The sequence below is a fragment of the Oryzias melastigma genome, linkage group LG12 (assembly GCF_002922805.2).
Source record: "Oryzias melastigma strain HK-1 linkage group LG12, ASM292280v2, whole genome shotgun sequence".
NCBI lineage: Eukaryota > Metazoa > Chordata > Actinopteri > Beloniformes > Adrianichthyidae > Oryzias > Oryzias melastigma.
In genome coordinates this window covers 20,384,217-20,401,993 of record NC_050523.1, presented here as the reverse complement: position 1 = coordinate 20,401,993, position 17,777 = coordinate 20,384,217, and the positions used below count along the sequence as shown (strand labels likewise).

At 38.1% G+C, this 17,777-nt stretch overlaps 2 protein-coding genes across 4 annotated transcripts; one reads left to right on the top strand and one right to left on the bottom strand.

Annotated features, from left to right (window-relative positions):
* Nucleotides 1-2,949: 2,949 nt before the first annotated feature.
* Nucleotides 2,950-10,494, bottom strand: LOC112162884 (bromodomain-containing protein 3). Of its 3 annotated transcripts, XM_024298838.2 has the most exons (11): nucleotides 10,345-10,465; nucleotides 9,051-9,124; nucleotides 8,327-8,631; nucleotides 6,178-6,315; nucleotides 5,972-6,107; nucleotides 5,646-5,884; nucleotides 5,446-5,574; nucleotides 5,202-5,360; nucleotides 3,662-3,783; nucleotides 3,312-3,586; nucleotides 2,952-3,175 (listed from the first exon to the last, which is right to left on the bottom strand). In XM_024298838.2, the coding sequence occupies exons 3-11, from the start codon at nucleotides 8,534-8,536 to the stop codon at nucleotides 3,072-3,074; spliced, it is 1,512 nt and encodes a 503-aa protein (XP_024154606.1). In that variant the 5' UTR covers nucleotides 8,537-8,631; nucleotides 9,051-9,124; nucleotides 10,345-10,465; the 3' UTR covers nucleotides 2,952-3,071. The 3 variants fall into 3 exon arrangements, with proteins under 3 accessions (XP_024154607.1, XP_024154606.1, XP_024154605.1); XM_024298839.2 differs by lacking the exon at nucleotides 9,051-9,124 and having other exon boundaries at nucleotides 2,950-3,175; nucleotides 3,662-3,744; nucleotides 10,345-10,494; XM_024298837.2 differs by lacking the exon at nucleotides 9,051-9,124 and having other exon boundaries at nucleotides 10,345-10,494.
* A 197-nt stretch (nucleotides 10,495-10,691) lies between these two features.
* On the top strand, nucleotides 10,692-17,428 carry wdr5 (WD repeat domain 5). Its single transcript, XM_024298841.2, has 14 exons — nucleotides 10,692-10,906; nucleotides 11,577-11,681; nucleotides 11,842-11,950; nucleotides 13,364-13,437; nucleotides 13,572-13,661; nucleotides 14,847-14,936; nucleotides 15,015-15,098; nucleotides 15,174-15,229; nucleotides 15,428-15,474; nucleotides 15,559-15,634; nucleotides 15,724-15,757; nucleotides 16,339-16,413; nucleotides 16,495-16,582; nucleotides 16,660-17,428. The coding sequence occupies exons 2-14, from the start codon at nucleotides 11,601-11,603 to the stop codon at nucleotides 16,758-16,760; spliced, it is 1,005 nt and encodes a 334-aa protein (XP_024154609.1). The 5' UTR covers nucleotides 10,692-10,906; nucleotides 11,577-11,600; the 3' UTR covers nucleotides 16,761-17,428.
* The last annotated feature ends 349 nt before the right edge of the window (nucleotides 17,429-17,777 follow it).

Here is a 17,777-nt window from a genome sequence, read left to right as displayed (position 1 = left end):
TTGAGTTCTCAGGAGCAGGTAGATGATGACATCTATCTCTCAAATTCCAGAATGTGGCTCAAACTACAGTGAGTCATGTGGGATTGTTTTGCTTACTTAGATTTTTTTATATTTAAAATATTTGTTTACAGATGCGCCAAATTTGGAGATTTACAGTTGAAGAGCCAGGAGAGTTTTTAGAACTAGAACATGGATGTAATGATTTGCTCCAAATCTGCTCACATTTAAAAGTGTAATGAGGAATTTAAAGTAGAAAAAGTAGATCAGCAGCTTGTGAATGTGAGTCCTCAGTTTATGTCAGATTAACACAAACTGATTGCAAAAGAGTGAACAGATGAATCTGACATGCCTCAATTCCAGGCAATATCAACACAATAACAGTATTTGGGGTTTTATGAGGTGGGGTCAAAAACTGTTTTGTAGTTTGCTGACAAATACTAGCGCTGTTTTTTTAGTGCTCATATATGGCAGAAATGAGCAGCTGTCATTAGAGATGCAGCATTGATCAATCATTGCTAGAGGCTGCTGAGCTTTGCAGGATGTGACACGCTCCATGCCGTGCGTCATGAAGGGAATGTGGGTCAGTAGGAGCACATCAGCCTACAGCATGCACCCGAATCACGTTTGTCCTACAACAGGCACAAAATGATCAGGTGCACTTCCAGCTTTTTTCTAATACTCTGCAATATTGAAACCTTAGAAACTTTCAACTAGAATATATATTTTTTTAATGCATAAAGTCAGATTTTATACCAGAATGGGCAATGTGCTTAAAATTATAATTGCATGAAAGTAGACCATTTCATCCAACTTGCAGGACATAAACAGAGCTCTTATAAAACAAGACGTGCAGACCACAATGATGCACAGGGGCCACCTCCTGGGAGAGTTACAAACTGCACATTCATGAATATGACAACGATACAAAAGTATAAAATGAAATAACTCAGTAGGAGTGGGATTAGGTTCACTCCTTTAGAAGCAATGTATAAAACTCTACTTGACTTTAGTTAATAATCACTTTACGATTCATCTAATGTGACCTAAGTATTTATTGAATGCTGCAAAAATCTCTATTTTTTTATGAAACGAAATTATTTTTTCTTACATGTAAGTATTGTTTTGTGTACAATCAATAAATCAAATCCCTTTAAAAACCTACTCTGATGAAAATGTTTATTTAATAATCTGTTCTTGTGGTATTTTTTTATGACATAGGTAAAGAACATTAGGAATGCAACTTTCTGTGTTTATTGAAATTATTGAATAAAAAATGCTGTTTGAAAAAGCTTGTAGTTATTACGTACAAAATAAAATCAGCAAGCTCCCTGCTCCACATTCTGATATATCTACTTATTAGGGCTGCCACGATTAGTGGACTAATCGACGACTAATCGCCTATTAAAATAGTTGATGACTGGGTTAACAATCAATTAGTCATTAACTTTTATTACATGGAGTCAAAGTGTAGTAAAGCTGAACAAAGTTGTGAGTGTTCAGCACCAAAAAATTTACTTTTTAAAAAATATTTGAGCCAGTGAGACCAAAACATTATCTTTAGGGAAAAATAGTTCCTGGTTTCAGTTGCTAACTTCATTCAAGTCATTTTATTACCAAAATCTAATGAACAGAGGCTGCACGATTCATTAGAAGTTTAATAAACTATCATCTTAACTGTCTTTTAGTTACTTTAAACCAAATGATGGTTGAGATGTGTGCTTTTCTTCCACTTTGCGCATGTTCCGATTAATCTAAAAAATAATCTGTGTTTAGTCAACTATTAAAATGATCGTTTGTGGCAGCACTGCTGCTCACAGATGGATGGTCTGGATGGTCTGAGGGGCTGTAAACTAGTGGAAGGAAAGCGTAACAAGGGGATGATGGGAAATGAAGTAAGAATCACCCTGCACCAACAGTTCTCCCCATGACTCAGAGGTATATTTCTAATGGACACCTGCCCCTCTGCAGAAACTATGTCATAGAAAACCACAGAAGTGTTTTAGTTAAAAATGGCATAATCAGAATTAAAATATCACTGGGAATGCTTTTAGAATAGATGATAAAGATGATCAAAGTGGGTCTTTAAACAACTCAATGTTTTGTAGAACGCCCATTTAGTCCAGATGACAAACATGAACATCTATCAACAGAATTGGTACTTAAAAATATGTACAGTGGGATGAAAAAAATGTTTGCACCCCTTCCAGAGTGTCATAAAGGATTCCACATCCAGATTTTTTAATTAAGGATTTTGTTCACAACTTGATCTTCAGGCGGGGACAGGGAAAAACTGATCTGCACGACAGTTCCAAGAATTATTGCTGAATAGAAACATGACTTGTCTCATCTCTGTCCAAACACAAGACTTCAGGGAGGAAAAAAAATGGTTGATTGGCAGACAAAAACAACTTTGCATTTGAAAAATGGAATCACGAAATTATGAGAAAGTCTTCCATCTGTGGTGACCTCAAGCTGAAGCAGAACAATGATCTGAAACACCTCAGAGCTCACTCCCTGATGGCTCCAGACCCAAATAAAGACTTTGAAGGGGTCTCGCTAAAGTCCTGACCTGAATCTGATTTAGATGCTGGCATGACCTTAAAGGAGGTTCATGTTTGAAAACCTTCCAGTGGCTGAATTTCAAAAATCCTGCAAAGATAAGTGAGCCAAGAGACTCAGTGAAAGCTAATGCTGAAGCTGGAGTGCAGCTGATGCTGACAAGCGTGGTTCATCCTGCAAATAGGTTTAAGGGATAAGCACTCTAACACTCTATTTTTTACATAATAAACAAAAAATATTTAACTTTAAATGGCTTATTGGGACAAATGTGCAAATATTACCATTATTTAAATAATTCTTCTGGTACTTTTTTGTCTCTTTTTATTCTTAAATCAGGAGAGAAACACAGTCTTTTCTAATCCATATGTGTAAGAAAGACGGCACACTAAATACAAAAACAATAACCTTTATTATTCAACAAACTGAACATATAAGGCAACTGATAGAAAAATAAACCAGATGAACACATCTGAACATTCTTTTTGGTCAGAGACGGTCCAACAGCGCAGAGATCATGACTCACTTTCTTCTGAGTTGGAGTCAGCGGAGCTGCTGGAGGCAGAATTTGAAGAACTGCTGCTGCCGGCAGGATGAGATGCAGACTGACTGCTCTGCTCTGGATAAAGAGGAGCAACAGAGGCACCATGGCTAATTAAATGCTACGGATGCTGTTTGCCCTGAAATCATCTCGGTAATTAGCATCTCAGTGTCAAAGTGCTCGACGGAAAGTGGCAGATCCACTTTGTACTTACTTTGATATTTCTTGAACCTCTTGTGCAGGCAGGACCTGACATAGCGCTCCAGCTCTCGCAGAGTGGAGGGCTTCAACACCTCAAAGTCAATCTCGATCTCGTCTGGGTTGGAGCTGCACATGGAGGGCTCTCGTGTCTGGATGATCTGCACCACGTGGCCCAGCTCCATGCCAGGTAAGCGGTTGATGTCCAGACTGAGCTGGTGCTTCTCGTCATACGTCATCAGCAAAGACTCGTCATCCAAGTCCTGGTCTTTGCCGAGTTTATACGACTGTCTGAAAATAGAATAAAGCAGAGAAAATGTACGAGGGATGTGAAAAAACAAACAAACTAATAAGAAAAAAAGTTACCTGTAGCTTGCAGCCATTTTCTGTTGTGTCTGAACTTCCTTGTTGTCCATTTCTCTGCTCATCTTTGGTTTGTTGAAAGGGGTCTGGGACAAGTTTGAAAGCTGCTGGTGAACACTTTCAAGCTGGAAAATACATATACCGTATGCTATGGTTTGTACTTTGTTTTTAATTCTAAAAAGAATTTGTCAAGACAATTTGAAGAAACAAGAAGTAATTGATTATGTAGAAACAGGAGGATGAAAGCGATTACTGCAATCAGAATGCGAAAATATTATGCAAACTTAAACTAAAAATCCCATCACATTCAAATTTAAACTATACAAATAATAAAAAAAAGTCGTATTTTTGTAACTATCTTCTTTACCCACAAAACAAATATCACAAGAAGACATTTTCCAATTAGAGCTAAAGCTCTGTCTGTATGTAAGAACTGGACTGAGTGAGTGTGACATCACCCATAGAAAATGGTTTACTTCTGGCTCCAATGAAATTAAGTCTAGACGCCATTTTCCTGCAATATGGACATTGACAAGTTGGAAGTAAGCAGTGATTGGTCGAAGCTGGTCAGAGTCAACGTTTCTATGGCAACGACTCTCACCATTCAGGAGTGAACTTGTTGGAAGTCTATGGTTGTGTCCTTTACTACCCTATACATAGAGCACTGTATGGTGTATTCTATATTTTCTAGTGCTTTCCAAATCAAAAATTCCAAACTCCAGTGCACTAGAAATGTTCTAAAAGTCTCTGTGAAAAACTGGTGTGCATTGATGCTCACTAGATTGGCGAATATAGACCACAATGCAATGCGTTTGAACAATTTTGGTTAAAAAAAAAGGAATTTTCATTTTCTTTTTTTCTTTTTTATAAACCATCCATGTTTCCATCATTGGAACACAGTGGATTCATACATAATATTCATAAATTACTTGTAATAGATTTCTACTTTGTATAATCTAGGATGCCATATTTAACAAACAAACAAACAAAAATGTTCGGTACAGACCAATTAATTCTGCCGAGCGTTTCCATTGAACGGTTTGTTTTTACAGCGCATGCGTGGTGTAGAACACAAGTGCGTCGTTGTAGTGCAACAAATAGAAAAGTTACAACAATGGAGGTCATCCAGCAGCTCGTCTTTTTCTTACTTTACTTTTTGTACACCATTTACAACTGGAATGTAATGGTGTTTGACAGAAGATTGCGAGCGGCTAAGAATACCGGTGTAAAAAGGAAAACTGAATCGCTAGCTTAGCACTATATTGGTGTTTTCTAATGTCATCATCACTTTCTGCCAATCAACAGGTGGCTACAACGGCTCCACCCCAACCGTCCTGTTCTATTTTTCTATGGACCTACAACCGATGGAGGCCCCCAAGAAAATTTCTTCTGGGCTTAATACCTAAATGTCACGTTTGAAAGCATTTCCAAGAATCCAGGTTTCAATAGATGGTAGATTCTGAAGTCATTCAACAGGCAAGATGACCTTTAACTGCTCAAATTTGATGCTGAATGTGCGTATCCCCCCCAACCGTTTCTGCACCTCAGCGAGTCGAGTTGCACGTTCATCTGCTGATTCCGGTTTGTCCAGACTGGAGGAGTTGTTCCCATTAACCACGCTGAAGGCTATGCTCTTCTCAGCTGATGCAACCAACCCCACGTGCTCTTCTGGCATCTTTGCGAATCTCTGCTCAAAAACTCCCTACAGCAAGGGGATGTACAGACAGAATCAAATGAAGAGCACAGCTCCCAGGAGATCCTTCAGCACTTTGAATACTCAGAAACACCTGAAGCTTCCTGGCCATCCCCACAATAGTGTGCTGTGGAGGGTTGTACTTGTAGCAGTTGGAGAAAATTAGTCGAACATCTGCAGAAAACTGTTGAGCGTCCTGGTAATCGCCGGCGTCCAACTTTTTCTGCAAAAGCAAAAAGATGGAGTGAATGACACGCTGCTGCTTCCTTTAAAAACCCACTGTTTGTGACAGACTTTAACAGTGCTGAGGTCCATGGGGTATTTAATGATGTCGTGGTAATCGTGTATCTCCAGAGCTTCAGCATCCACAGGCTTGTAGAAGGGCCAGGCGTACGCCGAGTGTTTCTTGGACAGCATTTCCTTCAGGATATCACTGCAGTACTTCAGCTGCTCGCTCAGGCCGCTTCGCCTTTCATCCCATGGCGCCTCCTTCTCCTCAAAGCCGCCCGCACTTTCATGCCTAATCCTGTTTTCTGAAATAGGAAGCAAAGTGGTTTTACGTTTTCCTCACAACATTCTGAAACCTGAAGGTGTGTTGCAGCTGATTTTGTTGAAAATACCTGCAGGGCTGCTTTTTTTCCCTTTTCCTTTGGCTGCAGGAGGGGAAATCTCCACTTCCTTCGGAGCCATCGAGGCGACTTTTTGCAAAAAGACCTTTTCCACGGCGAGCGCCATGAGCACGATGTCATCTGTGGGCTGCAGAGGGAAATGAGGAAGATTTCTGCATGGAAAAGAAAAGTTCTCTGAAACGGCAAATGCCCCTCACCTTGTTATAAATGTAACAGTTGGTGAACATAGTGTGGAAGTCCTGCACGCATTCGCTTGCGCTCCAGTAATAGTTGTTCTCCAGGCGTTTCTTGATCGTACCCATGTCCATGGGGGATGTTATTATCTTATGATAGTCCTGTAGAAGAAAGAAAAGTGAGAGCAGTTTACATCTGACCTACAGTGACATAAAACTCAGCTTGAGCTAAAGTAATGGGATTATTATCTACCGTCCTCTTGTCTGTGTTCAACAGTCATTCTCGCTTGTATCAGTAATGTGTATTTGTGCTTCTTTTAATTCTATCTGAAATAACTGTCAGCACAACAAAAATGAATTTAAAACCAAAAACAAGCATTTCTTTATTTAAATTCTGTTCATATCTTAGGAAACATCAAAGGGAATTAGTCTTAGAGAATCTAAATTTAGCATTGCATAACAAAACATTTACATAAAAGAACACAAATGTTTGTAATACTCAGTTTCAATTCAAAAATACCCATAAGTTCGTTTTTTTCTGGTTTTATACAGCTTGTATTTTGATTTAATCATTACTGGGCCATTAGTGTTCAAGCATCTATACTCACTGTGTTGTTTCAGAGGAGATTGCATTAGAATTAGGAAACAAGAAGAGACAGAAAGTGGGTGAAGACATCTAAAGCAAAACAGACAACAGTGTGCAAAAGTTTTCCTTTGGATTTAGTCAAATAACAGATCTTAAAAGGCATCCAAAAACAGTATTTTTGTGGTTATTAGAAAATAGTCTGAAGCATTTGTCACACTGACTTGAAACAGTTTTGAGTTTGGACAAACTAGTAATTAATTTTGGAGAGGTGGGACGTAATGGAAGTAGCAGCATTCAAACCTGGCTGCAACAAAATGATCTGCAAGATCAGGTGAACACACACCGCCTACGTCGATACGCATTTAAGCAGCCACTTTCAATGAAAAGTCTATGCAAAATCACGTAGATGTCCGAAATCCTGCAACGTTGACACAGCCGGTGTGTGTGCTCCTTAAGGTGTACACCTCCACGCATGAGCCATTTAAAAAAATATATATTTAAAATATATATTTATTTCAGCTAACACCAGTAGACATTTTGCATTAAAGACCCACTCCGATCGTGGCTAAAGTTGAGCATTTAACATTCAATGGTAAAACAAGCCAGGACTGTTTAGTAAGATTTGGCAACCATTCTTAAAATTCTTACAAGATAAATGATATAAATTATACCCTCATTTATACATTCTCACCATTTACATACCTGTATATTTTTGTTTTTACTTTATTTCTTCTTTCCTTACTTTTGTTTGCACTTTCTTCCTTTTTCATGCTAATTGTTGATGAAGTTGTTCACAAATGCTGAGAAAATTTTTGTTTTAGCATGTTAATTTTGTAAGACATTTTGTGTACTTTTAAAAATTAAAATGAATAAATAAAAAAAGACCCATTCTGTTTTGTTTTTAAGGACATGGTTTCTGCAGAGCGACTGGAATTCATTAGAAATTTTAACCCATAAATGTGCACGCTACCCTGCTAGCTCAAAACCTCAACCTAATATTACCGGTGCAACAAAAATGGTGAGCAATATTGGAGCTATCCAGTTGTACAGTTTTGAGTCAGATACCCGCTCAGACGAGGAAAACAAAGACGTACATGTGTCTAGGAGTTGTAGGTACTAGATCATGACGTTTATGCTTAATCAGTAGTTTGCACGCAAAGTTTAAAAGGGCAGATTTTTTATCTAGAAAACAAGGACAGAGTGCCTAAAAACCAGAGCAAAGGAAGAAAAAGTGGTTAAACTTTGGCACAAAAGTGGGAAGTTATCGTACATAACAGATAGTGAGGAACAGGCCTTGAAGTTTCTACTGTAGCACTTTAGTGAGCGGATGTTGAATGACTGCAGCTGTGCATGGGAGGTGACTGCTCGTGTGTGAGCCAGGACGAGATAATCCAGCAGTTCTTAGAATTACATTTAGACTCATTGTTGAATTACGTTAAGAATTTTTATTCTTTGAGTCTTGATATATTAGGGGGGACTTGCTTATTGCTTTTTCATTTTTTGATCGCATTCTTAATCTCACCTCTGATTGCAAATAAAAGATCACCCATCCATCAAAAGTCTCACATAAGATATGAAGTCACTCACTGGTAGTTTAAGGGCAACTGCATCAACAGGCTGGTAGAAGGGCCAGGCAAACGGGTGTCTCCACAGGGATTTCATCACCACATTCTGCATGTATTTCAGCTGGTTGGTCCGCCGACCTGGTCTGTTAGGATTGGTCACCTCTGGAGGTGGAGGGTTCACAAGCTGTGGAGGGTCGGGCTCTGCCCCAGCAGACATGTTGGTGGCAAACATCGGCCGGCTCCAGTTATGGCACAAAGATGACTCAGGACACTCTGATGGAGCTCCAGCCGACTGCAGGCATAGTTCTCGTTACCACACAATCCAGCCTGTGGTGGTAGACACAAACATAAATAAAAAGGCATTTATGTGAGACACATTAAACAAATTTTAAATAAAAGACCCCAAATTATGCTGCCTAATTTCCTTTAAAAGTTTTAACTTTAAAACCCCCTCTGATCATCTTTTGTAAAAGCGTTTCCAGTGCAGTTTTGATTATGATTTTGCCATTTTTAGACAAAATTATGAAAACTGAGTCGTTTAGAATTTCACTAGAGTTCTGTGCAGGCCCCATCATCCATGTGTTGACAAGGTCTCCTGCTAGCTTACAGCCCCTCAAAAACCCAACCTAACATTAATGATGCAACAAAAATGGTTGGCAATATTGGAGCTAGCCTGCCATACAATTTTGAACCAGATGCCAGCTCAGATGAGGAAAACAAAGACATTTATGGATCTATTTGCTTACAAGTGGATGCATCGGGATGGAGCAGAGCAAGGAGCTTGGGGTTTACCCAGCACAGCTACAGGCTTTCATCTGCTCTGATTCACAACAATAGAAATAAAGAAATAGTCAGAAACTACATTTTAATTTTAGCAGTCCATCATATAGAGAAAAATGCCACAAGAATACATTAAAAACATCCCAAATGTGATTTTCACTTGAGTAGGCCTTTAAAAACCTCACAAATGACAAAAATACAGGTTGAAAAATGAAATATATTTAATCAGAATTGTACATTTACAGCTAAATATATTAATTTATGTATATTAAGGCACTTAGTTATCTCAACCCTTAATTTGTATGTTTTTGAAATGTATTAATCCCCAACTTAATAATGAAATTAGTAATATACAGCCTTTTAGAGTGTTTCCGTCATACAGAGGCTCAAATAAATGCAAAATAGAATAAAAACTAAAACAAAAACGCATAAAGAGTGAAATTTTTCACCTAAACTTAAACGTGGGAAGTTAAAACAGGATGAAAACAAGCCAAAAACCCCTGCCGCAGCTTCCTGCTTCGTTTTCCTCAGGACAGTGTTTTAAAGAGGGGGTAAACGTGCCAGTAAAAAGGGGGCGGACGTGACAAAACCGCGTGTTTTATCACCACAACCCACAAGACACCAGGCTGTTGTTGGGCACGCGGGAGGAATCCCTTGATACTAGCAAACGGAATGTTTCACGTGCGCATGTACTAAAGTTTACAGATAAAATGTTGCTTTGCTTATGGTATCCTAGTAGAACGAGGAGTAGTCCCGAAGACTAAGCTCTCCAACAATTAACGTCGAAACTTCTTTAACAAACAACACAGACATACTGAAGAGAAAAGGCAAGAGGATATAAATATCTCATTGTCGAGCTGAATAAACATGTTAGCTTTAAATAGTTAGCTAGTCTGTATACGGATGTTTGGTAAACGAAATTCATCACCGTTATAGCACAAAAACTAGTCTGTAACACCTATATTAAAACGTGGATAAAATACTATGTTTTTAATTCAAGAGACTAATTTTCGTCATTTTTTAAGATTGAATGTTATTAACTAGCAATGTTCTAGTTATTTAATCGGACAAAAAAAATCCCCTTTTACTCATTTCGCAAAAAGAACCCATCAGATCTCACGAGAAAGGATGGGAAGCATAAGCGGTGGATTGTTTACCAACTCGTTTCCTTAAATTGGAATACAAGTTCGGGCAATGTTGCTCTTCGAAAAAAGTAAACTTTATACCAACGCGTGAACAGAAAAAACGCGCTTCAAGTACCTCCACGGCGAAGCCAAGCGGTCTGATAACTTCTTATCCCGACTTGCTGCACCTACATAACTTGCACGTCGATTCGTGTTACTGCGTGTGAGCGCACGTCTCCCACTCAATCGAAATAAAGGGTGAACACTGCCACCTAGTGTTCTGGAGTTTCCACTGTTTTTATTTAGCTAAAAGGCAAATATTTTGGTAGTGATATTTTTCTTTTGAAATACTATTGTCAAAAGACAAAACTAAAATATGCTTAAATTATTTGTTTTCAGAATACTAAATTAGAAAAGGTTTACGCCTTAAAGTTAAAGCCACAAAACACGTTTTCCTGATTGGAGATTTGATCCTTCCAGGTTACCGTTACTACTGTGTGTGACGCGCCTGCGCAGTGCACTGGCACACTGCATTCCCTCGTTTCTTCGTTGGTTTTCTCGTAGCCAAACGTACACAAGGAGGCAGGTAGATTAGTTTTTGTCGCTTTAGGATCGCATTACGACAACACAGACTGGTTTTTCATCGTGTTTTTCACACACAGAGGAAAAATCTGGAGGTGAATCTGTAAAACGTTTCTGTAAGTATGCGCGTCTGCGTAGATCTTCATTGTTTGAATGGAGGGCCGCTTTTGTGGCAGCTTGTCGATAGCTACTAGGAAAACAAGTGGCCGCATGAGCTCAGTGCTGGTAGCTGCCCCGTGCTTATTGAACTTTTATATTTTTATAGTCTGTTTTGTATCTCCTTGTTGCGCATGCAACGTTGCTTTTTATTAATTCAATGACAAATAGTTCACGTCTGTTGATGTTGGACTGAAGGTATTCCGTATGGCTTTTGTGTGATGATGTTTTTCTGCATTTATTTCCTTAATAGTACACATTTTTACGTTATAAATGTTCAAGCTGACTTTAATGTGTGTTAAATACCACTCCAATATGTTTCTGTTTGGTCGTTCAGGGGGAAAAAATATGTTTTTATTACGTTAGCTTACTGAAGCTAGCTGTGCTAGCTAACACCTTTAGCCAACGACTGTAAAGCTAGGTTTTTAAACGCTAATATTAGCCAGTGTGGTGATTTAATATTACTTCTGCGATTGCATGCATCAAGTTAACCTTTTAATAAACTAAATGTCACTGCAAAAAAAATTAAATAATAAAAGAGGGTTTAAGAAATTTGGCGTAATTGACTTTGCAACCATGCAACTAGAGGTCTTTCTAATTTGTACCTGTGCTCGTTTTGTCTCCCAACAGTGCTCAGTAGATGCTATTGTTTTCATGATGGCAACCGAGGACAAGAAACCAGAGACTGACACAAAACCTCCAGTTGTGCAGTCAGCATCTGCAAGCCAAAGCAAGGTCTGGTTAAAAAAATATGACAACCACGAGACTACAGATTGACAGTTATTTTGTTTTGTAATTATAACAACATTAAATGCATTTTTATTTATAATTTGTGAGCAGAGCACTTCTTTTTTTAATCTTACTAGTGGAATTAAATGTTTTTTTCCCTCTCCAGTCTGCACCTGCAAAGCCAAACTACAGCCTGAAGTTCACGTTAGCAGGACACACCAAGGCGGTGTCATCCGTCAAATTCAGTCCAAGTGGAGAATGGCTCGCCAGCTCCTGTGAGTTTCTCATTATCCTCTTATACATATTTTTCTAACCATAAATATCTCAAAATATACCGAGCATGAAACCATTATAGTGATTGCTTACTTATCCTGTTGACCCTGTGGAAAGTGACTTTACTCAATAGAAAAAGAAATAGAAGCAGGTGCAGTTTAAATTAAAAAGAGAACTTTTACTTTCAACAATCTTTGACTTTTTTCTGCTTAATTGTAAAGATGCTAATAACGTCTTTTTTTTTCTTTAAACTAAAATCCGTGTCGTAGTTGTATTACTTTCTGCCAACATGGTGTAATTTTTAAGTTCCATCCCCCGATCTGCTTGCAAGGTAGTCTTAGACCACCAACTTGTGGCTCTTTTATCACTTTATTGTGGCGCTTTAGCTTTAATGAAAAATGTTAACGATGGAATAAATAAGATATTGGTTAGTTAAGTTTGTCATTTCTGTTTAGATTATTAACATGCCAAGGATCTAAGCAAAAAAAGTTGAATTTACTGTCAGAAATTCAGTAGAAATGTTCTTTAAATTCATGCTTTTAATTTAAAGTTAGTAAAATAAAGTTATTTAAAAGTATTTTTATTTGGTAAATTACACTAAAGTTATTTACATTTTTGAATACATTTATTTAAAAATGATTCAAAATGCTTTAGATTTGTGTCAATTAAAAGCTCAGGTTACTCTAAATTGTTTGAGTTTTATATGTTTAATAAATAGCTTCTACTAAAATGTTTATTTTTGAGATAAAAAAGACAAAATCACACAAAATCCTAATGATAAAAAATATCATGCCTCACTGTCTTGCATTTTTAATATAAGAAAAGCTTCTGCAGCAGGAGGAGCTTTTTTGAAACAGAGTGGCTTTTATTTTGAAAGGAACCTTGTGTGCCCTGCCGTCAAAAGTAAAAGAAGTTACAATTGTTACATATAGAAAAATACAGACAGTGTTGTAATTCAAGTATTGTAATATTTAAAAACAACATTTATAAATAAATGCTTAATTGTCAACAAAGCATAAATATTGTACATTTGTAAACGATAAAATGGGACTTTGTGGCTCTTTGTGGGTTTTGGTCTGTAAGAAACTAAACCAAATGGATCTTTTAGTGTTAAAGGTTAAATTGCTTCTGCAATGTGAAATAGAAATGCACCTCAAATGGGTTTTCACACTTCAGGTTGCAGGGTGTAATCCCTGTTCCTTAGGGAATCAGTCAAGACAATTTTGATCCATTTTGACAATATGATCATCAGGCAGATATCAGCTAAAGATGGTGACAGTTTCACGCTGAAACGGATGAAGATAAATGACTGAATTCTTTCCATGTGATTTTCAACAATTCATATTCTGTATTACATTTGTGTGCTGTGTTAGATTAATTAATGGATACATTTGTCTGAACTTGATGTGTTCCAGCTGCTGATAAACTCATCAAAATCTGGGGAGCGTATGATGGCAAGTTTGAGAAAACCATCTCTGGACACAAACTGGTGAGTGAAACAGATTTTTTTCTTCTTTCTTTAGTTTTTGTTCTGATATTTTCAGTTGGTTTCCTATGAGTGGAACATATTTCAGATCAGAGCTTCTCATTCTTACGTTTTACCTATTTCCCATGATCCTCCAGGGCATCTCTGATGTGGCCTGGTCCTCCGATTCCAACCTGCTGGTGTCTGCATCGGACGACAAAACCCTGAAGATCTGGGATGTCAACTCGGTAAGAAGGTTTTTCTAAGCATAACATAGGTAGTTTCTTTGTACCTTTTCTTGTGTTTTCTTGTGCCGAAATTCTCTATTCTGTTTTTTTTTTAAGTTATTTTTTTCCCTCTTTATAACTTTATAAAGGTTATAAAAACAGCATTCCTAACAACAGCAGTTGTATTTTTATTACCAAAAGAAAGAAGAAAAACCTGGGCTACACCGCATAACATTTTGTTAAAAAAAAGCTATTTGAGGCAGTTTTTTTACTGACTAAAACCCATCGAGAGCCGCAGAGTCTGATCTTACTTTATTTATGGTTCTATAATTTAATTATAGTTATAAAATACTGGGATAAAGTGTTATAATTTTCTCTGTATGGGTATTCTTTTACTTTCATCAGCAGCGAAACAAGTTCCTTTCAAAATAAAACGCACCCTTTGTCAAACGAGACACAGATCTACTCTAGCTGATTTACAGACTTAAAACTGCAAGAAAGTAAAGTTTCTATTATTATCTCTTTGGTTCATTATCTGTTTTTACTATTTACTATAAAAATGACAACATTGGTGTAAAAGAAAATAAATCTATGCAAGTAAATGCAACTATATCCTTTAAGAACTTTGCTTCTCAAAGAATATAACAGAAATAAACTCAACCTGTGAAAGGTGAGATCTGCAAAGCACGATGACACACGTTATCCACTTTTCTCTTTTCCGTTAGAACTCTCAAAGTTCCAACTTTCATAGAAAAAGAAGTCCAGAATTACAAAGTGAAAACAACGAACTGTAAGCATTGAAGATCTATGTAAATCTGGCAAACGAAACCATTCTGTACAGGAGACACGGCTGATTGATTGAAGTTCAACAGCCAATCAAAATGCAGAACACAATGCACTGTTTCTAGATGAACTCCTGCACACGTCCTGATCACTTTCATTGATACATATATATTGGGATGTGAGCGTTTATCCAAACTTTCTCTATAATCAGAAAGATGAGTCTCATGTTTTAAATTTCAGAAGATTTGTTTTTCTTCTCCAGAATGACCACAGAAAAAATGTAATTTTCCTTTGTTCGGTTTATTCTGGATTAGATTTAAAGCCAAGGAAGAAAAAAAAAAAGGAACTGTATCTAGATGATGATGCAGATGGAAACAAAGCCTGTCTTTTGAGGAATTTTTGCTAATCTTCTCTTCCATCCAGGGGAAGTGCTTGAAAACCCTGAAGGGTCACAGCAACTACGTCTTCTGCTGCAACTTCAACCCGCAGTCCAACCTCATCGTGTCGGGATCGGTGAGCGTTCAGCAGAAACTCTGAGGATCACAGCGGGTTTGGACAGAGAAGTTGACGTTTGCTGTTCGTCTCTTCCAGTTCGATGAAAGTGTGAGGATTTGGGACGTAAAGACCGGGAAGTGTCTGAAAACTTTGCCGGCTCATTCCGACCCCGTCTCTGCCGTAAGTCGGCCATCTTCATTCACGTTGGTTTGAATTGTTTTCGCCATGGCAACAAAGCTTTTCCTGGTCTCGCAGGTTCACTTCAACCGAGACGGCTCCCTGATTGTGTCCAGCAGCTACGACGGCCTGTGGTAAGTCCCGTTTGTTTTGACTGGTTCCGTTCCAGCCGGACATCCTGTTCTGGGATGCTGCATGACCTGGAAGAAATCTGTCTTTCCAGGAAAGGCATGTTCCAGATTTTAATTGGCTTTGATCTGACGGGAACGATGTTCATTTCTGCCCAACGCGGCGACTCGCCGCCCAATTAAAAACCACTTTTGTCATTGCAGTCGAATCTGGGACACGGCATCAGGCCAGTGTTTAAAGACCCTCATCGGTAGGATCAGTCGCTCCATGTAATCCTTCAAAAAAAAAATCCTTCTGAATCTTTGAAATGATCGCTTTTTATTGTTTTGTGTAGATGATGACAACCCTCCTGTGTCCTTTGTGAAGTTTTCCCCCAATGGGAAATACATTCTGGCTGCTACGCTCGACAAGTAAGGACTTCACATGGATCAGTGCATTCTGCAGTTCCACCTGCAGGGGGCAGCACATCCTAACTGAATGTTCCTGTTTGTGTTTTCAGCACACTGAAGCTGTGGGACTACAGCAAAGGAAAGGTAACGCCTCCCCTCTACCTCATCTGAAGAGGTTTTATTTATTGTTGTGAAGCTATTTATTATTTAAAAAATATCTTATTTTCACCTCAGTAGTTTAATGAAAATAATCAAAAAATACACATTTTTAGCCTCATTTACATCTTTTAAAAATAATCAACCTTATTTTATTTATTTGTTAAACAATTGTAGATGTTTTAAGACTAAAAAACACTTTTCTCTGATAAACATTAACATTTTCATGGATCCTCTGAGGTTAATTACATCCAATCAGTGCACAGAACACAAAGCGCTGTTTAAAAAAAGTGTTCAAAATTGCACAAAAAATCAGTAGAACAGCAACAAAGGTGAACCGCAAAACAACGAGGGAACGCTGTGTTCTGTGTTTTTACAGTTTGAGTCGTAACCAATAAAATGTGTCAAATTTCTTATTAACTAAAAAAGGACAAAGTCAATCAAGTTAAACAGTTGAATTCATTATGAGGTCATTTCTCCATGTCAGACTGCAGGAAAAATTCTGATTATGCAGCAAACAGTTAAAATGCTCCTCACTGAATTTTGTCTTCTTTTGGGTTATATTTCAGTGTTTGAAAACATACACGGGGCACAAGAACGAGAAGTACTGCATATTCGCCAACTTCTCCGTCACCGGGGGGAAGGTGAGCGCTCTCCTCTTTGAGACGACTGCATGAACACTTGATCTAGCTGTGAAAAAACCCTGTATCTGCTGTCGCTCTCAGTGGATCGTGTCGGGCTCTGAGGACAACATGGTTTACATCTGGAACCTGCAGACCAAAGAGATCGTGCAGAAACTTCAGGGCCACACAGGTGCTTTAACATTTTATTGAACTATCCCATCAATAAAAGTCTGTTTTTAAGTTTTGATTTCTTTTTAAAATCCATAGATGTGGTCATTTCCACCGCCTGCCACCCGACAGAGAACATCATCGCATCGGCCGCTTTAGAAAACGACAAAACCATCAAGCTATGGAAAAGCGACTGCTAAGCCCCTCCCCCAATAACCTGGATTCCTTTTATTCTATTTGTTTTTTTTCTACATTTTATCGGAAGACGAGGACGTTTTTGTACCCGACGGATGCAGAGAGCTTTTAAGTTGATGAAGTTCGGCGCTTTAGTTCTTTAACAAGCTCTCACTTGCTCTGATGCCTCATCTAATTAAATCAAAATAAAAAGGAGTGCCGTACTCTGAAGCAACGCTCTGGTCCTTCTCTGCTCTTGATATCAATCTCTTCTCCATAACAGCTTCTGTACAATAAATGTTCAACTTATCGGGCCTTTATTTCTGTTTGTACCTTTGTGTAAGCGTGTCTGAGCAACCAGCTGACGTCTCCATCAAGCTTCAGATTTAATCAAAAAGAAAAAAGGAAGGTACCCAAGGATTCCTTTATGTATTTATTCAAATGGCACCAATATGGTTTGTTTTTCTTTCCTAAAATGTCAGCATTTTTTTATGCAGGACTGGACTTTAATTTACAAGCAATTGAAATGTCAGAAGTAATGGAAGAAAAGAAGCTGTTTCAGAGCTTCCTTGTGTGTGTGGCCATCCTGTTGTGTTTGTACATATGACACTTTCATGAATTCTGCTTGAAGAACTCGTGCTCACACAGGCAGCAGCATCTGTTTCACCTAATAAACCAGTTTTTGTATGTTTCACGCGTGTCTCCGTGTGTGCAGCAAAAAAAAAAAAAAAAAAAACTTCAGTCACTTTGAAAAATTTTTTAATAACCTTTTTTTTCTTTTTCATCCATTAAAAGGTAAAACATTGGAACAATCCACAAAGAACAGATGACAAAAAATCTCCTTAGAAATAGACAAACTAAAAACGGACGCTCCCGTCGTGCGGCGACGGGTTTGGAAAAGTAAAAAGCGACACGGTTAACAAAGTGCCAAAAGCTGACTATTTCTCCCACGGTACATTTTTTTGAGTCGAGTAATCTTTTTCCACAACGAGTATAACGGCTCACAGAAGAGAAGAGAGTACACAAGCAAAGGATAAAATGAC